At 40.5% G+C, this 26,690-nt stretch overlaps 1 protein-coding gene across 7 annotated transcripts in view; it reads left to right on the plus strand.

Annotated features, from left to right (window-relative positions):
• Positions 1-26,690, plus strand: part of hhat (hedgehog acyltransferase) — a 238,649-nt gene that overhangs the window by 111,414 nt on the left and 100,545 nt on the right. For all 7 annotated transcript variants that reach the window (XM_043695744.1, XM_043695743.1, XM_043695745.1 and 4 more), the window contains 2 exons: positions 14,381-14,582; positions 26,199-26,343. In XM_043695744.1, the coding sequence (XP_043551679.1) occupies positions 14,381-14,582; positions 26,199-26,343 (347 nt within the window). The remainder of the gene's footprint in view (positions 1-14,380; positions 14,583-26,198; positions 26,344-26,690) is intronic.

The raw sequence follows: 26,690 nt of genomic DNA on the forward strand, positions 1-26,690 counted from the left end.
TGGCATCTGTATTGATTCTAAGAATTCCTTTCTTCAAATGCTGTCAGAGATCAAAAAAAAACTCTTAGGTTCCGGGATATTTCCTGCAAATTGCCAATATCTGGATCATTCCAAGGGATCTTTGTGACAAAAAAGACTGCCCCTGCTATATTTAATTAATTTCTGTCCTGTGTGTGGATGTCTAACCCAGGAAACCTAAGGTATCTGAAAAAATTGCTCTCTTTATGATTAGCTCTTCTTGAAATCCATCCCGAAAGTGTTCTTTTGGTTTTGTTTGTAAAGAAATGTGGCAGCTGAATCCAGAAATATTCTCGTGTCATAGTTTACACATGGACATTCCAGAGTTTCCATCTATACAAAAAACGTGAACAATGACACGGAAGAAGGACAGATTGCAATTGTTCTGATTTACGACCACAGCTATTAATAATGTGATTTTTTAAAGAACAAATTAAATTGTATTTTCTGTCTTAAGAACTGACAAACACCTTTCAAAATGTTTAATTACTGTGAGTGTAAAACAATTTTTTTTAGCTGAAACAAATAGAATAAAATTATCTGCTAGACACTCATTTAAAATTATAAACTGAAAGCTTGTTTTCTGAGCAATAAAATTGCTGGACAGGGATGTTCACTTAACAAGTCGGAGAGTATGTATGTGAGATTTGGTGTGCATTTTTAAGAGGATGATTTTCCATGGACCTTGTCCCACTGTGCCACTATAACTATGTTATAAATTCCATGTACATGAACATGAGCTATAACTCTCAGAAGTCCCAGCAGCAGTGCAGAAGAATCTTAAAATTTGTTTATTTTTAAGCCATGTAATTTTGGGTCAATGAGTTCGATATTAATAGAATGTTATCTTGATCTGATTTTTGTAAGCTGCATGCAAATAAGTGATATGACAGCCATGATTTTCTATTCCCTGGAGAAGCAAGAATAATGGCAAATGAGATGTTACTTGAGTGAAAATCGAAAAATCAGATTCTCACTGTTCTATTTAAGTCTTTCTTTTCTGGATGACAAGATAATGTCTTCACCAGCAAGTGGCAAGAATTTTATCTCCACGCATGTGCTTCTCATTAATCACATGACTCACTAGAACTTACTTCACCTTTCCAATTAACTTCTGCCAAATTAAGATACTTGATGCTTCAGAAACCTGGCTGCTCCAATCCGGATTGGTACATAGCTTTCACTACGTTTACTGATACCTTCACAAGACTGCTTCTCTTCATTTTTGCTGAGAATGTTACAAATGTAACCGATATCTCCTGTTAATTAAAGCAGGGTGTGTTCCTCGACCTTCGCTATGTCCCCTGGGCAATGATAATGGACCAATCTCACCGTCTCAGTTAGTGTTTAACCAATAGGGTCAACCAGCTTTTGTTCTTATTCCAAGGTCCCATCAGCACTTTCATAAACCATTTTACGGAGGTCAAGATTATTAAACTGCATGAGAAGGAGTATTGTAATCTTGAAAGTAATCTTGCAGTAGTAGATGCGCCCAACAATCTTATTGCTTGTGTCCTTCACCAGGTGTGACACAGCCCTCTTTAGCTGTATAACTTGGAGCCTTATGGACAAAGATGTTAGGGGTAAAGGGTCCCATTTAGTCAAGTTGCGTACTTTGTCTTAGTGTTCTCATAGACCTGTGGCAAGTTGAGGAAGCTTAGCAGAAGTCAATCTAGCAGTTCCTCTTGTGCAAAGCAACTATCGCTGCAAACAACTGCTGCAGAAGATGCGAGAGACAACTCCATCTGCCGCAGGCTGCTGCACTGCCTCTTGGGAGAGGCTGTATGACAAAGCTGTCATGGAGGTTAACAGCACTTGTGCAGAACAGGAACTGCAGGCTTATCTGCAAATGGCTGACAGCCAGTGCAGAAAATGCACTTACACCCTCACAATGCATGCAGAACTTTAGCTTGAAATGAGCCTTTACTGAGCCCTTGCACTATCTAAGGATTTTCACTGATACCGCTTCTAGTGATATGGACCATGAACAGAGCCCAGGACTGTGGGATACCTCATGCCTAGGAACTGGAACCCCAGGTTTTTCTCAGCCTGCTGTACCTGGTTGGAAGACAGCTCAGGTTGACTTTGAAGACATTGTGGTCATCCCCTAGAAGGTGCTGAGAGTGTTCTGCACAGACTCACCATCCTCTGTCTAAGCTGTTGGAGTTAATGGTAATGGAGTCACTGCCATGAGAATGGTGGAGGGGCAAGACGCTTGTGGAACGTGCTGAGAGGAAGTGCCCAGTGTACCTTTCTGATGCTGCTTCTCCCTGTGGATGCTTTTGACACCATCCTGTTTCCTTGAGAAGATGGAACATCCAAATTGAGTTTGACATACATTGCCTCTCTCTCAACTTTCCTTTGGCCAAGCATCCATGGCACAGAGAGTTTTTGCCAACCTGGGTCAGCAAAGTAGCTTCTACCCTTTTCTTGGAGACAGCCAAATGCTCATGCTTTGGAGCCATCACAGCGGGTGAGAATGTGGACAGACTCCATCATTCATTTCAGCATACAGAGAGCCTGTACCGCATCCAGCCTTTCCCTGCCAATCAAGTATTTCAATTATGACCAAGACAGGGGCATGTCTTTCCTGGGGCTGAGCAGGTGCCTAATCTCCAGCAGTCCTCTTTGTGTCAGAGACTTCTGTCTTTCCTTCATTCATTAGCTGCAGCCAGATGTCAGTAATGTGCTTATCAGGCAGTATCCCTGAATCTACTCTTGCTAAGGTACTAAGGTGACGCTGGTGGAAGGTATATGTGAACTACTTGTTTTCACAGTTTTCCTCCGCAGAGGTAGTGCTGATGCAAAGCACCTCATGCTGTGGCCTCTTTCACTGCACAGTGTCCTGGGTGGCGCTACTACCTTCAGAAGAGAAGAGAAAATAATTACTTGCTAAACATACAGATTAGATTATGCAGAACAATGTTTGCCTTCCTGCACCTTTGAGAAGTGGAGAGCGCAATGTGGCCTTTTGTTATCTCCTATCACCACGGGAATAGTTCTGGTCTTCCACAGCTAGCTCAGCAGACCTTTCCTCCAAGGGGGAAGAAGATCTTGATATCTAGCATCCCTCCTCATTGGTCTTGGCCCCTCTATCTTTTGTGGACCAATTATTCCTGTAGTGAGACAAAGAGAAGGGTTGAACATGATGGAAATGTATGCAGCAGCATTGTGTAAAAATGCATAACAATGCAAAGTGGTCAGGTAGGTAAGTCTGAAGTCCCAGTAGGCAGGACGGGCTAGGAGTTTGAGAGGATAATGGGGTGTGAGCTTTTGACCACATATTACAGAATGTGATGCTAAGATTTGCAAACCTTGAGGTTTTGTGAGATGCCTCTGCAATGACAGAGTTAAACTGAGTCTCCTCGTGAATGTGAGGTAGAGGAGAGAAATGAAGCTACTTGCCATTGCAGGGAGCAGAAGATCATTGGCTTTCCAGTCCTGACCAGTACTGCAATCTCAGCACAGGCTGGTTGGATTTGATGAGATGGCCTCCTGGTGTGGTCACCCTGGAAGAGAATGGACCTTCTCTTGGTGACATAGTAGTGCCTGAAAGATAGTGTTAGCAAACCTGAAAGACAGCTTCACTTTGTTAAAAGGTATTTCTGGTTTCTGAGAGCAGTCACCACAGGCTGAAGGGAAATTCTTGGCTTGTAGTGATTGAAATTGTGTTTTGTTGACCTTTAAATATGTTTTTCTTTATGTATTCATTTTGTGGGATGTGGGTGTCGCTGGCTGGGCCAGTATTTATTACAAGTCCCTAGTTCCCCTTGAGAAGGTGGTGGTGAGCTGCTTTCTTGAACCGCTGCAGTACACCTCTGTGGTTTGACCCACAATGCCATTTGGGAGGGAATTCCAGGACTTTAACCCAGCAACAGTGAAGGAGCGGCCATATATTTCCAAGTCAGGATGGTGAGTAGCTTGGAGGGGAACTTGCAGGTGGTACTATTTCCATGTATCTGCTGCCCTTATCCTGGCTCATGGGTTTGGAAGGTGCTGTCTGAGGATCTTTGGTGAATTCTGCAGTGCATCTTATAGATAGTGCACACTACTGCTACTGAGCGTTGGTTGTGGAGGGAGTGGATGATTGTGGATGTAGTGCCAGTCAAGTGGGCTGTTTTGTCCTGGATGGTGTCAAGCTTCTTGAGTGTTGTTGGAGCTTCACTCATCCAGGCAAGTGGGGAGTATTTCATCACACTCCTGACTTATGCCTTTTAGATAGTGGGCAGGCTATGAGGAGTCAGGAGGTGAGTTACTCACAGCAGTATTCCTGGCCTCTGACCTACAGTTGTAGCTACTGCATTTATGTGGTGAGTCCAGTTGAGTTTCTGATCAATGATAACCCCTGGGATGTTGATAGTGGGGATTCAGTGATGGTAACACCATTGAATGTCAAGAGACAGTGGTTAGATTGTTTCTTATTGTTAATGGTCATAGCCTGGCATTTGTGTGGTGTGAATGTTACTTGCTACTTGTCAGCCCAAGCCTGGATATTGTCCAGATTTGGACATGGACTGCTTCAGTTTCTGAGGAGTTGTGAATGGTGTTGAATATCGTGCAATCATTGGTGAACATCCCCACTTCTGACCTTATGATGGAGGGAAGGTTATTGAAGCAGCAGCTGAAGATGGTTGGGCCTAGGATACTAGCCTGAGGAACTCCTGCAGAGATATCCTGGAACTGAGACCACTGACCTCCAACAACCAAGACCATCTTCCTATGTGTCAGGTATGACTCTGTCCACTGGAGAGTTTGACCCCAATACTCATTGATTCCAGTTTAACTAGAGCTCCTTGATGCCACTCAGTCAAATATAATATTGATCAAAGTTTGTGAGAAGATTTGTAGCTCGGGTGCTCGTTGTTGTGGTTCTGTTCGCTGAGCTGGGAATTTTGTGTTGCAGGCATTTCGTCCCCTGTCTAGGTGACATCCTCAGTGCTTGGGAACCTCCTGTGAAGTGCTTCTGTGATGTTTCCTCCGGCATTTATAGCGGTTTGTCTCTGCCGCTTCCGGTTGTCAGTTCCAGCTGTCCGCTGCAGTGGCCAGTATATTGGGTCCAGGTTGATGTGTTTGTTGATAGAATCTGTGGATGAGTGCCATGCCTCTAGGAATTCCCTGGCTGTTCTCTGTTTGGCTTGTCCTATAATAGTAGTGTTGTCACAGTCGAACTCATGTTGCTTGTCATCTGCGTGTGTGGCTACTCTGGTCGTGTTGTTTCGTGGCTAGTTGATGTTCATGGATACGGATCGTTAGCTGTCTTCCTGTTTGTCCTATGTAATGTTTTGTGCAGTCCTTGCATGGGATTTTGTACATTATGTTGGTTTTGCTCATGCTGGGTATCGGGTCCTATGTCCTGGTAAGTTGTTGTCTGAGAGTGGCTGTTGGTTTGTGTGCTGTTATGAGTCCTAGTCGTCGTAGTAGTCTGGCTGTCAGTTCATAAATGTTCTTGATGTATGGTAACGTGGCTAGTCCTTTGGGTTGTGGCATGTCCTCATTCTGTTGTCTTTCCCTTAGGCATCTGTTGATGAAATTGCGGGGGTATCCGTTTTTGGCGAATACATTGTATAGGTGTTCTTCTTCCTCTTTTTGCAGTTCTGGTGTGCTGCAGTGTGTTGTGGCCCTTTTGAATAGTGTCTTGATGCAACTTCTTTTGTGTGTGTTGGGGTGGTTGCTTTCGTAATTCAGGACTTGGTCTGTGTGTATGGCTTTCTTGTATACCTTTGTGGTGAATTCTCTGTTCGGTGTTCTCCGTACCATCATGTCTAGGAATGGGAGTTGGTTGTCCTCTTCTACCTCTCTAGTGAATCTGATTCCTGTGAGTGTGGCGTTGATGATCCGGTGTGTGTTTTCTATTTCTGTGTTTTTAATGATTACAAAGGTGTCATCCACATATCTGCCCCAGAGTTTGGGTTGAATTTGCGGTAGGACTGTTTGTTCTAGTCTTCGCATTACAGCTTCTGCTATGAGTCCAAGGATGGGTGAGCTCATGGGTGTGCCGTTGATTTGTTCATATATTTGGTTGTTGAATATGAAGTGTGTTGTGAGGCACAGGTCCAGTAGTTTGAGTATGCCGTCTTTGTTGATAGGCTCCCCGTCTTGTTGTCTGTTCTGTATGTCCAGCAGGTTGGCTATTGTTTCTCTGGCTAGGGTATTTGTCGATAGAGGTGAACAGTGCCGTTACATCGAATGAGACCATAGTTTCTTCCTTGTCTATGTGTATATTTCTGATGATGTCCAAGAATGCCTGTGTTGACTGTATCTAGTGTCTGGATCCGATGATCAGGTGTTTCAGTTTCTGTTGTAGTTCTTTAGCCAGTTTGTGTGATGGTGTCCCTGGTAGCGATAAGATGGGTCTGAGTGGTATGTCTGGTTTGTGCACTTTAGGTAGTCCATAGAATCTGGGGGTGGTGTTGCTTTCAGGTTTCATTCTCTGTTGGTCAAACCTGGTAATCTGTCCGTTTTTTTTGCAGGTTACTCAGTGTGTTGTTTATCCTATTGGTGAGCTGTGGAGTGGGGTCAAACTCCCTCTTTGGTAGGTGTTGGTATCTGCCAGTAGTTATTGCGCTTTCTAGATGTATTCTGCTTTGTCCAGGATGACCGTCGTTCTGCCTTTGTCTGCTGGTAGTATGATTATGTTCTTATCATTTCTTAGTGTTTTTAGTGCTTCCCTCTCCTTGGTGTTGAGGTTGTGTGTTTGTCTTTTCCTTGTTATCAGGGGTATGATACTTTGTCTCATTGTTTGATGTGTCTCTTCTGTCAGTCCATTGTTTTTGAGTGTGCATTCTAGTACTGCTAGGAAGTCTGCTGTCTTGGTGTCCCTGTGGTTATAGTTGAGTCCCTTGGCCAGTATTGTTCTTTCCGTGTCTGAGGGAGAGGTTTCTAACCCAGGTATGTGTTGTGGCATGTGTAGAGGCATGGCACTCATCCACAGCTTCTATCAACAAACACATTGACCTGGACCCAATATACCGGCCACTGCAGCAGACAGCTGGAACTGACAACCGGAAGCGGCAGAGACAAACCGCTATAAATGCCGGAGGAAACAACACAGAAGCGCTTCACAGGAGGCTCCCAAGCACTGAGGATGTCACCTAGACAGGGGACGAAATGTCTGCAACACAAATTCCCAGCTCGGCGAACAGAACCACAATAATATTGATGTCAAGGGCTGTGACTCTCACCTCACCTCTAGAATTCAGCTCTTTGTCCATATTTGAACCAACGATGTAATGAGGTCAGGCGCTGAGTTGCCCTGCGAAATCTAAGCTGGATGTCACTGAGCAGGGTGTTGCTGAGCAGGTGCTGCTTGATAGCACTGTTGATGACATCTTCCATCACTTTACTGATAATTGAAACTAGACTGATGGGATAGTGATTGGCCAGGTTGGATTTGTCCTGCTTTTGATGTACAGTACATACTTGGGCAATTTTCCACATTGTTGGGGGTAAATGTCAGTGATGTAACTGTACTGGAAGAGCTTGGCTAGGGGTGCAGCAAGTTCTGGAGCACAAGTCTTCAGCACTATTGCCAGAAAGTTGTCAGGGCTCATAGCCTTTGAAGTACCTAGTGCCTCCAAGCATTTCTTGATATCACGTGGAGTGAATTGAATTGACTGAAGACTGGTATTTGTAATGCTGGGAACCAGTGGAGGAAACAAAGATGGATCATCCACTCGAAACTTCTCGTTGAAGATTGCTGTGTAAGTTTCAGCTTTATCTTTTGCACTGAAGTGCTGGACTCTTCCATCATTGAGGGTGGGGCCTCCTCTAGTGAGTTGTTTAATTATCCAACACCAGTCCTGACTGGATGTGGCTGGACTTCAGGGATTAGATCTCTTCCATTGGTTGTGGGGTTGCTTAGCTCTATCACTTGCTGATTATGCTGTTGGGCATGCAAGTAGTCCTGTTTGGTGGCTTCATTGGGTTAGCACTTTATCTTAATGTATATCTAGTGCTGCTCCTGGCGTGCCCTTCTGCACTCTCCATTGAACCGAGCTTGATTGCCTGGCTTGATGGTCATGGTTGAGTAGGGAATATGCCAGGTCATGAGGGTATAGATTGTGCTGGAGTACAATTCTGCTGTCTTTGATGGCCCACAATGCCTCATGGATGCCCAGTCTTGAGCCTGATGGCCTCCTCCAGACCCAAAAAGCTAATGCAGTCAAGTCATTCCATCTTTAGATCTATTCTGCTTTAACTGACCCCCCAATCATGATCTAGAACTTCAACACTTTCACTGCCTATACAACCTCTCTTATGTTTTGATTGCACCTATCTGCTATTGTACTTTGGATTTGTGAAACAGACTTCTCACTCAAAGGCCTATAAAGGAACTCCTGCTCCTGCCTGTGGATAGTTTTACTAACAGAGCTGCTGTTCTTTTTCTTTAAATGTGCTGTATGTTACATTCATCTATCTTCGCGCCACCTTCGCACATTAACTTTAGATGCTGTTAAATTCAGAATGATTTGGAGATGCCGGTGTTGGACTGGGGTGTACAAAGTTAAAAATCACACAACACCAGGTCATAGTCCAACAGGTTTAATTGGAAGCACACTAGCTTTCGGAGCGACACTCCTTCATCACTGTCACCTGAAAGCTAGTGTGCTTCCAATTAAACCTGTTGGACTATGACCTGGTGTTGTGTGATTTTTAAATTCAGAATGAGGAGACATAGTTTAAGATTAAGAGGTTTCTTTTGTAAGATGGACATCAGGAGAAATTATTTCTTTGAGGAGAAGCTTTTTTTTATGTTGTGAGTCTATGGAAATCACTTCAACAGACAGCAGGAGAGGAGGGTTATTAAATATGTTGATGGCCGAAGTGGATAGATTCTTGATTAACAAAGGAGTCAGGATTAGGTACGAAAGTGGATTTGAGGCCACAGTTGATCAGCAGATATAACCTTATTGAATATGGGACTAGGCCTGAGGGGTCAAATGGCCTAATCCTGTTCCTAATTAATTTGAAATGTTATATTATAATATTTGGGAAATCAATTCTTTTTTCCACATGATGAAAAGTCTTCATCCTTCCAAACCACAAAAGGATTTGGTTAAAATCCAGGTCCACCAGTCAGCCTTGAAGTAATTCACTTACTCCATCCCTTACAGTGATACAGGAGTCAAAAGTAACTTGGCCGGGTTATTTCTTAACATTTTTATCCTTAAAAAAAATGGAAAATGCACCAAATAAACCAAATTCTGTATGCATATTTAATGTTTGTTTAGAAAATATTTATTTCACTTTTAGCTAGTAACTATTGCATCTTCTGAAGTATCTTTGTTTCTGTTCACTCCTGCAGATGAAAGTTGTCTCACGTATTTCAGTATAGTGATTTGTTTTCAAATGTTGTGGTCTTTATTTGAAATGCCAGGTGTTTTGGAGATCTGCAACTTATTTTCTGAAACTTTTCATTATCTTTTCCTTTCTTATAAAATAGGAAAATAGGTGGCAATTTTCTGAGCGCAAACTTCTGTTGAGAATCCTGCCTCCCGGGGGCACATATGGTAAAAATTAAAAAAACTTCACAGGCAGAGTTCCTTTGATCTTGCACTATTTGCTTCCACAGGGAAGGACCGAACATTCAGAAAATTAGCTCCATTGTCAGCTGTTGAAGAGTCCTCTTCTCCACTGTGAGCTTTTCCATGGTGATAACCCTCTCTAAAGGTCTTCATAGCTCATTGTAATGGTAACTACTTGGCTCTGACAAATAAATCATTTGTAGGAGTCCTTGATCTGGAAAATTATATTTTTGTATTTATCTCCCAAAATCCTTTTGTTTTAATTGAAGAGGGTTGATTTCTTTTCAAGTATTTCCAGATCAGGTATGCCAGATGGAAAGTAAAGTTCCCTCTATTTTGCCTGATGATGTGACTTTGATCTTTTTCCAAGACAGAAGTTTTTTTTAATGCATTGGTGTAAATTTTCCCATATCTCTTGCCAATCTTTTTCATGGCTTCCCTAATAGCTCTTATAAAATTGACATTGATATCAAGCATATCATTGAAGGCTTTTTAGTCCGCTATATTTAGTTAGCCAATGTTACTGAAAGCACCACAATCCTGTTTGGGATGGAATTCTGCTTATTGGCCCTGAAAGGAAAGGACTTTTTGCTACCAGTGTGGATGCTGTGCATGAGGACTGACTTTTAAAAAATTACAGAAATTGTACACTTGCTTAAAATTAAGCTCATTTTGCTGCTACATTAAATTGTTTGCTCTAAGTATGTATTGAAGTAACATTGAGTTTTTTGGTACGAAGGGAACAGGCATAGAATTGGAAACTACATTCACTGGAAATTATTCATTAATACAAATGGATTTTAATTGAATAAGATTACCAAAACTAAAAACAGATAAAGTGCCACAAAATGTCAACACTAACTATAGACCATGAGTCTGACGTTGGTGGTAGTCAAGTTGTTGGAAGGAATCTTGAGGTACAGGATTTACATGTATTTGGAAAGGCAAGGAATGATTATGGATAGTTAATATGGCTTTGTGCGTGGGAAATCATATCTCACAAACTTGATTGAGTTTTTAACGAAGTAACGAAGAGGATTGAGGAGGGCAGAATGGTGGAGGTGACCTATATGGCCTTTAGTAAGGCATTTGACAAGGTTCCTCACGGTAGCAAGGTTAGATCACGTGGAATACAGGGAGAACAAGCCGTTTGGATACTAAACTAGCTGGAAGGTAGAAGACAGAGGGTGGTGATGGAGGATTGCTTTTCAGACAGGAAGCCTGTGACCAGTGGAGTACCACAAGGTTTGGTGCTTTATACACTACTTTTCGTCATTTATATAAATAATTTGGATGTGAGTGTAGGAGGTATAGTTGGTAAGTTTGCAGGTGGCACCAAAATTGGAGGTGTAGTGGACAGCGAAGAAGGTTACCTCAGAGTACAATGGGACCTTGATCAGATGGGCCAATGGGTCAAGGAGTGGCAGATGGAGTTTAACTTAGATAAATGTTAGGTGCTGTATTTTGGAAATGCAAATCTTACAGGACTTATGCACTTAGTTGTAAAGTCCTAGGGAGCGTTGCTGAAGAAAGAGACCTTGGAGGCAAGTTCATAGTTTCATGAAAGTGGAGATACAGGTAGATAGGAAAGTGAAGAAGGTGTTTGGTGTGCTTTCCTTTATTGGTCAGTGCATTGAGTACAGGAGTTGGGGGGCCATGTTGCAGTTGTCCAGGATGTTAGTTAGGCCACTTTTGGAATATTGTGTGTCATTCTGGTCTCCCTCCTATAGGAAAGATGTTGTGAAACTTGAAAGGGTTCAGAGAAGATTTACAAGGATGTTGCCAGGTTTGGAGGATTTGAGCTGTAGGGAGAGGCTGAACAGGCTGGGGCTGTTTTCGCTGGAGCGTAGGAGGCTGAGAGGTGACCTTATAGAGGTTTACAAAATCATAAGGAGCACAGATAGGGTGAATAGACAAAGTATTTCCCTGGGTTGAGGGAGTCCAGAAATAGAGGGCATGGGTTAAGGTGAGAGGGGAAAGATTTAAAAGGGACCTAAGGGGCAAAATGTGGTGTATGTATGGAATGAGCTGCAAAGGAAGTGGTGGAGGCTGGCACAATTACAACATTTAAAAGACATCTGGATGAGTACATGAATAGGAAGGGTTTAGAGGGAAATGGGGCGAGTGCTGTCAAAGGGACTAGATTAATTTAGGATATCTGGTCCGCATAGATGAGTTAGACTAAAGGGACTGTTTCCGTGATGTACATCTGTATGACTATAAATCTACATGCACCTGTGGAGTGGGAAAAAGCATTAAAATTTCTGCTGGATGACTGTTCCTGAATATTTTCATATTTCCTGTTTTTTATTCTGGATCTCTACCATCTTCTGTGTTTTGTTTGGTGGTAGTGTGTAATTTACTGCTGCTTCTCTTTCTGAATGCGCACCTTGAAGTTCTCTTCTGTCTGGAGTGATTTCTGTTTCTCACTTTTACATTGTTTACTTTCATTATTTGAAGTTTCCCCTCAAGTGTTTGACCAGGTAGTCACTAATACTCCCTTTCACAGCTGTATCTTCCTCAGCAAGTTGAAGGTAGTGGACTGGGTATCAATCAGACAGGCTGATTTGTCCTGGTGAATGTTAAACTTCTCGAGTTTTACTGGTGGTGCGCTAGACGAAAGGAGATTATTCCATTACACGCCATGCTTGTGCTTTGCAGGTGATGATCAGGCTTTGTGGTTGGAGTCGAGAGAAGAGTAAGCAGAGTTCACAGCTGCTGATATCTTATAGCCACAATTTTATAGGGCTGATCCAGTTCACTTTTTGGTCACGGTAATCTGCAGAATGTTGATAGTGGGCAATTCAGTAATGCAAATGCCATTGAATGTCAAGTGGTAATGGTTAGATTCTCTCTTGTTGGAAATGAACATGGCCTGACATGAATGTTACTTGCCACTTATCAGCCCCCTGCTGGATATTTTCCAGGTCTTGTGTGTAGACATCATCTGCTTCACTATTTGAGGAGCTGTAAAAGGTGCTGAACATCATGCAATCATCAGCAAACATCCCCACCTCTGACCTTACAATAGAGGGAAAGTATTTGATGAAACAGCTAAAATGCTTAGGCTAAGGATTCTTACACTGAAATCCTGGGACTAACCTGATTGACTGCCAGCAACCACTAGCACCTTTCTTTATATTGGGTATGACTCCAACTAATGGAGAGCTTTCCTGATTCCCATTGACTCAGCTCTTTGATGCTGCATTCAGTCAAATGTGATCTTGGTGTCCAGACATGCCACTCTTACCTCACTTCTGGAGTTCAGCTGTTCTGTCCATGTTTGAACTAACCATAATGAGTTGAGGCATCCTGGTGGAACGCAAACCGAACAAAAATGAGAAATTGCTGCTCTTCCATTACTTTGCCAGTGATCAAGGGTAGACTGATAAAGCAGTTGTCTTTTTTTTAATTCATTCATGTGATCTGGCTGTCACAGTCTGGACAAGAATTTATTGCCATTTCTGTTGCCTTTGAGAAGATGATAGTGAGCTATCATCTTGAACTACTGCAGTCCATTGGTGTAGGCACATACTCAATGTCATGGGAAATAAGGTTACAGGACTTTGACCCAAATTCTGCTCAATAAGCAAAGTATCAGGAAGATATTCCTTCAATATTCCTCTCTCAGTCTTGATATTTCTCCATCTGAAGAAGACCACAGCCTAATGAGGACTGTTCTTGCCTTGGCACACCCACTAGTATACACTATTCCTAGGGGTTGGTTGTTTACCCTATGTTAATCACTTGTTTAAATTGCTTTAACTAATGATCACAAGGCAAATAGCTAAAGTGTCACCACTCTCCCAACCATCACTTTATCGTAAGGTCACCTTTTCATTGACCTCATGCTGGGAGCCATTTGTTAGTCTGTATGAGACATTTGTATAAATAATAGGTTGCAAGATGCCATGCTGTTAACTTAGGAATATCAATATTGCAACCTGAACCAGGAGATCACAATATTTCTAGTGAGTGTTTGTACTTTTCCAGAGAAAAGAGCAAGTTTCTCTGCTAAGTGACTTTATCCTATGACAAAATTCCATAGGAATTCTGTAATTCCAAAAACTACCATTCCAGATGTGTAAACTGCTAACAAGACTGAATCTAGTCTTCTGTGTTGATTTTAAACACAAGTTGACAAAATCAAAAATGGATAAATTCCTTGACATAATATAAACTTTTCCCAGTAGAATCTGTGGTCTTTATATAAAAATAGCAATTTGGATGTTTATTTGTGAAGTTATCTATTTTCAGAGTTAATTGGGATACATATAAGAAATCTTCTTAATTAGTCCCTAATCACTTAAGTACTTTTCCATTTATGTAAAAGGGTATTGCACTATGGAGCATTCATTTATTTAGAATGTTTTGAATATCTATGTGTGCAGTGAAAATCACACTGCAGAACTTTAATTTTGTAGGCCTGATAGTAACCTATGATGGGACTGTGACACGCTGGCTGAGGGCTGGGAAAATGGTGGCGTTGGTGATGGTGGAGGGAGCGGTTGTGAGGTCCAGTGTGGGTCAAGGCCATTTAACTCCCAAATTTCATTTAACTTAGCGACGCAAGATCGAAGGGCAAAAATGGTGGAAGGCTCAAAGGGGGTCAGGAATATAGCAGTTAGCAGCTGACTATCTATTAATTACCCAGTTTTGCTATTCACGGAAGGCAGGCAGGATTAAAAGTGGAATTGTTTTTCAGATATCAGCAAGGGTGGGGTTTCATTCAGTTTTGTTCCTATGCATGTACTTCCACAGTATTATATAGAAGAGATATGTTTCAATCTAACCTCCTAATGTTGTGTTTGTTATTTTTTGATTTCTTATTTCTGCAGGTATATTTATATTCCTTTGGGAGGTTCACGGCATGGCATACTACGGATCATGTTCTCTTCTGCCGTGGCCTTTAGCTTTGTCTGCTACTGGCATGGTGGCCATAGCTTCATGCTAAATTGGGCAGCTTTGAATTGGGCTGGAGTAATGTTAGAAAGCATACTGAAGATGATCTGTTCCATTTCACCTGTTCAGGAGATTATTGTAAGTGCCAGTTTTATATATCCTGTTGGAAACCTTTACAATACTTTGTTTCTCATTGTCAATGAATGCTGAGAGTGGAGGATTGTAGTAGATTACAAAACCAACATCCTTATATTGCTGGTTCAATTCCATCTTAAAGGACTCTGAATCGTTTACCATCTTGTGTCACAGTGATAGAGTCCCAAGCTCTGGGCTCGACAATTTGGCTTCAAGTTCCACCTGTCCCAGAGGTCTGTCCACATGTCTGAACAGGTTGGATAAAATTTATCATCTTTAAATTATAAATTAAATTGTGAAATGTTTTGAAAGTCCCACATAGGTGCTTCAAGTCCACATCAATATGGAAAAAGATAGCTAATTAATCAATCTTTTTCCATATTAATGGTTTATAAAATGTAATTTATGAAAAGATAATTGTAAGCCACATTGCAAACTGATGATTATTGCTCCTTGCTGTTCAAGCCTGATGCTCATTAAATGAAAGTGGAAGATTTTCTTAGTCTTCAGCTGAGCACTTGAAATTTTAATTTCAAATTTATATATGCAATGAAAATTTAATTTAGCTGAAGTGTATACCCAGTAGGTTTAATTAGTATAACTTGTGAATAGAAATTAAAGAATGATGGGAAACAGATAATGATTTTGTATTTGCATGTAATTTTCTTTTTGTTCTGTAAAATATCCTAAGCTAGAGTTGTGCTGTCAAGGTGCCGGTGTTGAAGTGGGGTGGGCAAAGTTAAAAATCACACACCACCAGGATACTGTTCCACAGCTACCAGATGAAGGAGCAGTGCTGTGAAAGCTCGTACTTCCAAATAAACCTGTTGGACTATAACCTGGTGCTGTGTGATTTTTAACTAAGCTAGAGCCTACATGTTCCTCTCATTATTAACTGAAAATAACCAAAACAGTATTGTTTGTTTGGCACATCCTTAGTTCATTACTTTCAAAGCAATTCTTTATCATTAAATTCCTAGTTGAAGAGAAAAAAAAGTAATATTTTGAGTTTTTGAGTTCATCCAGGACAAATATATAAATTGATCTATAAATAAAATGATTGTATATTTATTACCCTAAATCCTGTATCTTCAGATCAAACAAGTAAAGACTTTTTAAAAGGATTTTTAAAAAATAATTTAGGTTTCAATGATTTCCTCAAATATATAGGGTGGAAGTTATAGTATTCTATATTTAAACAGGAAATTGACTTGACTAATTGACTCAGATATGCAGTATTGTTCATTGGAATTTCTTTCCATTGATAAAAATGTAACTGATTAAGTACTTGGCCTTTTAAAATGTACTGCATAGGCTACCACTGATTGTGTATATTTTTCCTATAGTTTGGCTTCACTTGGGAAATTCCAGTACCTTGTCAACATTTGGTACTTTTTTTTCCAGAATCTCGGTGACTGCTCTTAAATTCTTTGTTTAATTGTATGATTTTCCCTTTTTAATATCGTAATTTATATAGCAAACTGGGTGTTTAGTTTCTAACTGCCATTTATCACTTTTCCAAATTGGCATAAATTACACAATGATCAGCATGCATTTGCTATATTCCTTCTCAGTGACTCATCAGTTAAAATAGTTAATCATTTTTTTTTTGTTGTTAAAACATATACAAATTTTATAAGTGAAACACAATACCAATCAGTAAATGATTCAACTTGAGATCCACCTACATGTAACATATTCATAATTTGATCATCTATATGTAATTGATTCAGTTCACTCATTTTAAAAATAAAATGAAAGAAAAATGTATGTGCTATATCCCTACATTTTACATTAGAGATTCAGGTATCCACTTGTTTCCTATTGTGGGAAAAAGGAACATAGTTATGACAGTACATTATAAGTGTGCAATTGCCTGTGTTAAATTAACCTGCTGTGGGAACAGGCAGAGGGATACCATTAAATTAAAATAGAACTATGTCAATATTGCTGGAGACAAAAGTTAGTCCTTCTGAGATTTCTTTGGTACTTAATGCAGTAAATGAAATAAATGTAATTACCTGTTCATGAATAATATATCCACTGTACTTTTTGAGCATTTACCCCGAAAATGCAAGCTTTCATCAGTCAATTTCCAGATTGTCCACTATAACTATTCATTATTCTTGTAATTTGTTTTGTTACTTGGCAGTCTGAATTTCCACAAACAATATAAAGTGACTAACCTGTTTCATAGAATACAGTTTTTATCTGAACATGTCTCATGAAGTAATGAAATGCCAGATTTTTGAAAGCAGCTATAGTAATACACTACCAATTCAAATAAAACTGCATACAAACTAGTTCTATCATGTATTTATATTTGTCTGGATAAACCATACATTGCAGGGCAATAACAACATTTTTTAAATCAAACAGTTGACACTTATTGTAGTTCTGGGAATTTCAGAAATTCTGATGTGAAATACAAATTCAACAGGACCAATACTAAATGCAAAGTATCCTCAAACCTGGAGGTTTTGATTTGCCTTTGTCAGGCTGCTTTCATGTCTGTTTTCAGTTGCCATTATGTTCCTTGAATAATAAATTAATTACTGTTGGGCAAGCTAAAGAAATACATTTCAAAACATCTTCACAATGCTACACAGTGACCCAAAAAAAATCAGAACTGTCTCACAAGTGAGTGGCCTGGTCTGCTATGCTGTTTTGATCTTGAGATATTTGATAAGTGGAATGTATAGTCTGCCTCTGTAACATTTTTATAATGGACTGTCACCATCACTTTAGCAATTAATTAAGAAATAGTATTACTTAATGTAATAGGTTTTTTAAAAATTGCAGAGAATACATTAATTGAAGTTTTATTCATTTTATTTTTTATTAATTTTTTCACTGATGTCACTGACAAATGCCTTCGAAAAAATGAGCATTGTATTCCCTGCTCCTGAGGAATCAAGATAAATTTGCAGCAGTGCTGCATGCTTAGACGTGTCCTCCATAATACTGAATCAGGTGTTTGAGTAAACTGGAAAAATAAATACTAGTCTTCTATCAAAATGAAGAATTTCCAGTATAATTTATAGCAGGAGCCTCCATATATTAGTTTAGCCAATAAGATGTCTTTCCTCGTAACTATGTGTTTTTTGTAAATGTTGTAAATGCAGTAAAGAATAATTAAAGCTCCATATATTTATTTTTTAGTTCATCAGAAACTTGAACTTCATTCAGAGGAAATAATTCTGAAAGGATTACATTTTGCTTACTGCATGAAAATGCTAGTCAGGAGGGTTTCCTTAATGGCTTAATTGATAAATAGGTTGTTTGGGATGATACTGCCATGTTCATAGATTCATACAGCACAGAAAAGGGCCTTCGGCCCATCGAATCTGTACTGACATAACTATCAGTAAAAGTGCACAAATCCCAATTTCCTGCACTAGTCCCATATCCTTGGACAACAGTTTTAGTTCCCTATCACAAGCTACTTTAGCTAGTTTAGTGTTCTCATGTTCCTGATTCCCTAGGCAATATATATGAACTTTAGTTGGTCTCAGGGTGTCTGAGCAGTGTTTATGAGCTGCAGTTAGGTCTCAGACTGTTCAAAATGGAAAAGGAAAATTGAACAGTGTTGCTAGTCACTATCCAGTGATGCTGATCTGTATATATGAAATAAGGAAAGGCTAGGATTTGATGATGTTTTTCCATCCTGCGGTCAAATATCCTGATGAGAAAGCATAAAAGGATGCCCAGCACCCTGAAACTATATCCTGACTTGGTTCTGGGTGAAGAGAAAATGTTTTAAAGTAGGTAAGTGCAGCAGACCAAAATAAATTGTAATGCACTAAAAAAAGTTGAAGGAACAGTAATAAACATTCCAATCACATGCTCCTTATAAAGCCTTTATTGACCTGTTCACTAAAATAACACTAACTAGATGCAGCTGTTCTATAAATAATGCCATGACATTAAATAGAAAAATAAGATCGTAACCCATGTTTAATCAATGTTTATTTTGTAATCATGAATGATTTTTGTGTGACAATGTTTTTGAATCAGAGAATAGTGTGCTACATGGTGATTGGAATATTAAATGATACTAAATAGATGTTACTTTCTTAATATTTGCCTGAGTAACAAAAGACAGCAAGGATGAAAAAGAGGAAGGGTTAATTTTACGCTTTTCAAAAACTGAAAAGCAATTTAACCCTTTGAACTTAACAAATGGATTTTCCCAAAATACTATATTTCAATTTTGTACACTCTGTGCAGGATTATGTCAGTATTTACTCACTGAAATAGATTTTATGAATGCTTGGACACCCATAAATTGATGTGAAATGCTAGAACTAAAATGGATCTGAAGTTTTGGATGTAGGTTTGCTCGCTGAACTGGAAGGTTCATTTCCAGATGTTTCATCACCCTACTAGGTAACATCTTCAGTGGGCCTCCGGTGATGTCATTTCCCGTGGTGATGTCACTTGCTGTCCTTTTTCTCGGGGGGTGGTAGGTAGAGTCTAACTTGATGTGTTTGTTGATAGAGTTCCAGTTAGAATGCTATGCTTCTAGGAATTCTCGTGCGTATCTCTGTTTGGCTTGTTCTAGGATGGCTGTGTTGACCCAGTCGAAGTTGTGTCCTTCCTTATCTGTATGTAAGGATACTAATGAGAGAGGGTCATGTCGTTTTGTGTTGATGTTCATGTATCCTGGTGTCTAGTTTTCTGCCTGTTTGTCCAATGTAGTATTAGTTAACAGTTCTTGCACGGTATTTTGTAAATGACATTAGTTTTGTTTGTTGTCTGTATAGGATCTTTCAAGTTCATTAGCTGCTGTTTACAGATCAGCACTCAGTAAAAATATGCCACTACATCACATAGCCACTGGTCAGATGTAGCGACAACATGAAAGGTTATATTATATGAACCTATCATTGTAGATGTTTTTCTACTTATATAACAGAAATAAATTGTAAATTGCAAAATGATCATGCAGTATTTGTAGACCCAGAACATTGTGGGCTATGGTGAGAAATTTGGGAAAATCAGGGAATTTGGGAAAATGTCAAGCAAAGTCCTTCTTGATATCCAGACCAAAAAGTTGCAATTTAAAACTAAGTCCCACATGTTTAGACAAAATTCTCACTTGTCAGCAGTGAGAGGCCTCTCAAAAGGGATTATCGCTCATCATCACTCTCATTTCTACCTCATCTCACCTAATTAATATACAGACTCCCATTCTCCCATCCACTTGATGGAAACTAGAGGCGGAGAATTCCCGACATGAAAGTCTTAAGTGGGTACCTGGCAATTCCAGCTCACTTCCTCTGGACTTCATCTTGGACCTCATCGCTAATATCTTAAGGCTCATTCCATTGACATCAGCTGCACACACACCATGTCCAAAGACATTCGTTTCCAACAATACCAGCCTCATTGCTTCATCATAGTGTATCTCAATTCCAGTATGCTGCAATCTGTACCTTTGAGTGTCCTGGAGTTTTCATTGAAATGCTGCTGCAAGGACGTTTTGCACTCGGAAAAAGGAACACAGCTCACAGCCCTAAGGAGCATCTCAGGGCTGATCGATCACACTCCTAGCGCTCATTTATTTTGCCTATACCTGGATGCTTACAGAGTCCATGTCTTGCTGTGCTTTACTTCCTCAACCAGAGCTTAAAGGCTCACAGTATATGTGTCTTTGCTGTCTATTCCGCATAGACAGAAAGCCAAGCAGCTTGCCATGATTATCAGCAGTCATCAGTCAGTGAGATAGATAGTTTGCTGTATTACACCATTTTATTTCAATGCCACATTATAGCATTTGTTAGCAGCCCTTTGTGGCAAGCACATTGCACATGCTTTAACCAAATGACCATGTCTCAAGGTTGAAGGAGAGTGATCTATTGTCAGATTGCAGCATTCCTTAATTCAAGGAATTAAGGGCTACGGGGAGAATGCGGGTAAGTGGAGTTGAAATGCCCATCAGCCATGATTGAATGGCGGAGTGGACTCGATGGGCCGAATGGCCTTACTTCCGCTCCTATGTCTTATGGTCTAACTGAGGAGCTTCTGTCAGTCAGGGATCCCAGTACAGTTAGTCAAGGGCTTCCGCCAATATTGTCCAGGCATGTGGGCACGGTGAGTCGGATGTTTAGGATGGTCATGCTCATGATCTTGTACTTATAAGGGGTGAGGAGACAAATATTGGGCACCCCAACATCCATCTTGGTTCTTGGTAGTTTCCCCTGGAATTAGACAAAGGAGGGATTAAGAGATGAAAGTGGCTTGCACAGTCGTTAGAGCAAGTACAGTTGAAGGCAGAGTTGGTTGGGTGCCATAGTGTGTGAGTAGGAACATAACTCTTAGTGGGTGATGAGTGCAGGAGCAGTGATAGAGTGAATGTGAGGTAGTAGAGAGAAGATGGCACCAGAGTAACAGGCTAGCATCAGACAAGAGGGGTGCATTAGGGATGTGGCACCTAGTGAAAGAAGAGAAGTTTGGTTGGTAGCATGAGGAAACTCTTTGGGCCTCGAGGAGAGGAACTCCCATGAATCTTGACAAAAATGACAATTTTCTCATTTCTGGTATGATTCAACCCATAATACATATAATCTGTCCAGACATGTTATGATACATCTCTGCAGCAGGTGGGATTAAGTCACTTGTCACTCCCTGCCACATTGAAAAGGACCAGTTTTTTCAACTCTCTGCTTCCTGTCTGCCGACCAGTTCTCTATCCATCATTTCCGTTTGATACCATGAGCTTTAATTTTCCTTACTAATCTCTTAACATTAGTAAGAAAAATTAAAGCTAATCGTATCGGAGTTAATGTATTGATATGGATAGAAAACTGGTTAGCAGATAGGAAGCAGAGAGTTGGAATAAATGGGTCCTTTTCAGAGTGGCAAGCAGTGACGAGTGGGATACTACAGGGATCATTGCTGGGACCCCAGCTGTTCGCGATATACATTACCAATTTCGATGAAGGAGTTGAATGCAATATCTCCAAATTTGCAGACGACACTAAGCTGGGTGGCAGTGTGTGCTGTGAGGAGATTGCTAAGAGGCTGTCGCGTGACTTGAACAAACTGGCTAAGTGAGCAAATACTTGGCAAAAGTAACGTGAATAAATGTGAGGTTATCCACTTTGGTCACAAAAGCAGGAAGACAGATTGTTATCTGAATAGTGGCAGTTTAGGAAAAGGTAAGGTGCAACGAGATCTGGGTGTCATGGTGGAATGGTCATTGAAGGTTAGCATGCAAGTGCAGCAGCAAGTGAGGAAAGTTAATTGCATGCTGGCCTTCATAGCGAGGGGTAAGTCATTCAGGACTGAAATAAGGAAGAATGTCTTCACCCACAGCTGTGAACCTGTGGACTTCTCTCCCACAGAAAGCTGTTGGGACCAGTTCATTAGATATATTCAAGACGGAACTTGTGGTGAAAGTGATCAAGAGGTATGGAGAGAAAGCAGGAATGGAGTACAGAAATTGCACGATCAGCTATGATCGTATTGAATGGTGGTGCAGACTTGAAGTGCTGAATGGCCTACTGTTGCACCTATTTGCAATGTTTTTCCATATATCTGTGAACCTGGGCCTTCAAACCCAGAGATAGGGACACAAAAGCCCTTTCAGCAAGTACATCAAATCGTTTTGGTTTGTATCAGCTTCTGCTCAAATAATGCAAAATATTCACTAAAATAGTATTAGCCATGTACTGTTCTCTATAAATAATGCAGGATTGAAGGACATTAGTGCCCTAAACCCTTATTTTAGCTATTTATCTCTATTTTGAAAATATTTGTGCATTACCTGAGACAGCATTCAGAATGACCTGGAACAAACAGTGTTGACATTAAATGGTGCAAAGTGCATTTTTATCATGAATCTGCTGTACATGGTTTCACAGTTTAAGGTGAAGAGGTCTTCCTTTTGAGGCCTAGATAAGAATTCTTTTCTCTGATGGTTTTTGGTCTGTAGAATTCTTTTACCCAGAAAATGGCAGAGGCTTCTATTGAATTTATTCGGGGTTGAGATTTAAGACTTTTGAGAGAGTTACGTGGGGCGGATAGACAAGTGGAATTGAGGCCCAACAACATCAGCCTTGCTCCTGTTGAATGGTGGAAGAGATTTGAAGGGCTAAATGGCCTGGTACTGCTTCTAAATCTTATGTTCTTACGCATTGCTCACAAATTTATACAAATTGTTTCTTAATTGTAAAACATAGGTAGGTACATTTTAAAAGAAAGTTTCACATGCAAATAAGTGTAAAGGACCACAAGTGTAAAATCATTTAGTAAAAAGAACAAAAATGAGAGAGCTGAGCTGGATAAGGAAGATGTTGGCTTTAAAAGGGTAAATAATGATTGAATAGGAAATACTCATTCAGAATGCATGTGGAATTGCTAGAGAGGACAATGGATGTGACAATTAAGTTGAAGAGAATAAAACAAAAATGTATCATTCAAAGGTGAAATAATTAAAAATATAGTCTGAGATGTGTGCAGAATTAGATGACTAAGCATTTTGTATCCTTAGTTGGTTTATTACATATTCATCATTCTGTAATTTAAAGATATGGCAGTGGATTTAAGTTTGGAAATGCTATGGGTGGAGAATAGTTGTGCTACTCGCCTAAATCCCTACTGAGGGTTCTTGCAGTTCAGTGGTAGCATTTCTATATCTGGGTCAGAAGACCCACCTGCTCCAGGGGTGTATCATAAAATTCTGAGCAAGTAGATTTTAAAAAGAAACACTGAGAAATCTTAAGGATAGTGCCTCATATCAGTTAGCCCAGCAAATGGCAAGTAACATTCATAATGTACAAGTGCTGGAAGATGACCATGTCCAACAAAAGAGAATCTAACCATCTTCCCTTGAAATCCATTGGCATTGCCATCACTGAATGCTTCATCATCAACACCCTGGGGATTACCATTAAACAGAAACTGGACCAGTCACATTGTGGCAACAAAAGCAGATCCAGTTCTGCAGAAAATAATTCCATCTTTTCAAATCCTGTCCACCATCTACAAGGCTCAAGTCAGAATTGTAATGGAATAATTGCCACTGCCTGAATTAGTGCAGCTACAACAACACTTAAGAAGCTTGACACCATCTAGGAAAAAGCAGCCACTTGTTTGGCATTTCTTCTGCCACTGACACACAGTGGCAGCAATATATACTATCAACAATCCTCTTCAGCCAGATTTTTTCATCAGCATTTTGCAAACCCCATCATCTCTACAATCTAAAAGGACAATGGTAGTGGATACATGTGAGCTTGCAGGTGGTGGTGTTTCCCTCCAAGCCACACACCATCCTCGCTTGGAACTATGTTATTGTTACTTCACTGACATAGGTTCGAATTTCTGGATCTCACTTCCTAACAGCAATGCAGCTGTACCAGATGGACAGTTGCAGTTCAAGAAGGTAGGTCACCACCACCTTGTCAAGGGTATTTAGGACAATCCATGATGGCCTTGCCAGCGAAGTGCACATCCCATGAAAAAATAAATTACAAAAATGTTGATCCAACAAGCAGCTTGCTGATTTGGTATATAACATCATGCACTACCACCAAGAATGGGTGCATTGCCCAGCTGAAACTTCCAAGGACACCATATGTTCTATGTAGATAAGTACAACATAATCGGTTATACAGAATTGCAAACCACAATTGCAAATTTAAATTTGATGAAATCTGAAATATTCCTTTGTTTTGACTAGTTATCGTAATTAAGTCCTTCAGATAACTATTCATTTGGTTGTTGACCAGAACGGAAAAAAAAGCTGGAGAGCATTGATTGAATACAAATATAGTACTAGTGAAATGAAACTAAGAATTGTGGATGCTAGAAATCTGAAAGAGAAACATAAATTACTTGAGAACCTCAGCAGGTCTGGCAGCATCTTTGGAGAGAAAGCAGAGTTAATCCTTCTCCATAACTGATGACAATGGAGGGGGGAGGCATCCATTGGAGGTGATGGAAGTGGTGACTTATGATCTTTTAGATGTAGATGTTGTGGGGTATTGTGGGAGGGGAGAGTAATGGTGAGTGCAGATGAGCCCTCTTTGGAAATGTTCACCCTGCTGTCACCTAATTTGGTTCAACTCTGACTCCTGCTTTTCTTCCTCAACGTTTACCTGGACAATGCATCCTCATATCCTCCATTACATTTTCCCAGTTTTTCCATCTCTGTCACATCTGTTCTGAGGATGCCAACTTCCATGGGGTGGGGCCGCAGAATTGTCCACTTTTTCCTCAAGTGAGGATTCCCTGCCACCGTGTTGACAGGGCCCTTAGCTGTGTTCAACTCTTTCCCACACTTCTGCCCTCTCCTCTTCTCTCCTCTTCCAAAACACAAATAACGTCCCCTGGTCCTTAACTTTTCACCTCACCAATAACCATGTCCAAGGATTATTAGTCACCATTTCCACTACCTCCAATAAAATGCCACCACTAGACACCTAGCCTCTTTCCCTCCCTTGTCAGCATTTCACAAGGATTGTTCCCACTAGGGGATGCCCTGGTCCACTCCTCCTGCACTCCCAACACCTCCCCACATCCCGTGGCATCTTCCCATGCAATTCCAGGAGGTGTAAGACCTGCCCATTTATTTCACCCCTCCTTCCTCACTATTCAAGGCCCCAGACATAACTTATAGGTGAAACAGCGATTTGCCTGCACTTCAATCAGTCTTGTTTACTGTACTTGCTGCTCTCAATATGGTCCCCATGACACTAGAGAAATGAAATGGAGTGGCCAACAGCTTTGTGGAACACCTATAGTCAGTCTATAAAAATGACCCTGATCTCCCAGTTGCATGTTACTTCAACACTTCACCATGTTCCCTGGACTTGGCCTTGCTACAATCCTCCAGTGAGGCTCAGTGCTAGCTGAAAGAACAGCATCTCATTTTTTGCTTGGAGACCTTGCAGCCTTTAGGCTCAATATAATGTTAAAAAATAATTAGAACGTAAGCACCTTCTTCATGTCCTTAACCTTTAACATCACCCTGAACCCATCACCACCACCATCCAGGCCTTGTCATCACGTGGCTGCTTTAAGCATGGCCAACCCATTTTCACCTACTAATGATCCCTACTATCAGAGTTTCTTTCTCTGGGGTATACTATTATCCATCCCTTTGTCTGTCTCGCTGTCTTTGTCTTTCTCTGCCTATCCTTTCACTCTCCACCTTCACACACATCCCCCGGTCTTCAGTTCTGAAAAAGGGTCACTGGGACTCGAAATATTAAGTCTGCTTACTCTCCATGGATGCTGCCAGACCAGCTGAGTGTCTCCAGCAATTTCAGTTTTTATATCCTGCTAATGACGTGGTTTGCTAGAGCAGTGCTGGAATACCAAGGTTTGGATTCCCTCTTCTTCATGCAAAGTTGTTCATTTTGATCCAACAGGCCTTTGGTCACAGGATCAAACTGAAACAAGAAAGGGAAGATTTTAGGGATCCATTGAGAATGCTATCCCCTGGAAGTTGGTTATGAAACAGTGTCAGCCAAATATTTTAAGTGTACAGTTTATACAAAATACATAAGTGATTTGGGGGAAGCAAAGGAAGAAAATAAGCATTAAATGTTTTTTTAAAAGTCACTGATTATTACCCTATGCATTATATCTCCTTTTCTTCATTTCCAGGAACAGTCCTTGTCAGTCAGAATGCAGCGTCGGGCTCATGCTGCTTTAGCGAGTGTTGCCACAACTCTGCTCATTTTATCCAACCTGGTGTTTCTCTGTGGGAATCGAGTAGGATACATCTATTGGAACAGAATGATTTTACAAGGTAGTGTTTCCCCTTTACTTTGGTATTCAGGTGAATGTTCTGGTGAGTGTAAGACAAAAAGCTTAAAAAAAAAGAGTATCTTTACTCATCAATACTGAACTATGATTAGTGGATTTTAAAACACATCAATATCAAACAATGCACACTGAAACTCCAACCAGGCAAGCAGGATTGGACATGACCAACAAGTCAGCAACAGAATGATTCCTCCAATCTAGAAACAGTGCACCAACCTCAGAAAGACACGCTAGTTGAGTAATATAACACTTTCAGATGTCAAGCCTGTTATTCCGACTTTCCAAGCTATCACCTGCACACCCCTCTCCTCCTCTCCTCCTCTGCCCCTC

The sequence above is a fragment of the Chiloscyllium plagiosum genome, chromosome 9 (assembly GCF_004010195.1).
Source record: "Chiloscyllium plagiosum isolate BGI_BamShark_2017 chromosome 9, ASM401019v2, whole genome shotgun sequence".
NCBI classification, from domain to species: domain Eukaryota; kingdom Metazoa; phylum Chordata; class Chondrichthyes; order Orectolobiformes; family Hemiscylliidae; genus Chiloscyllium; species Chiloscyllium plagiosum.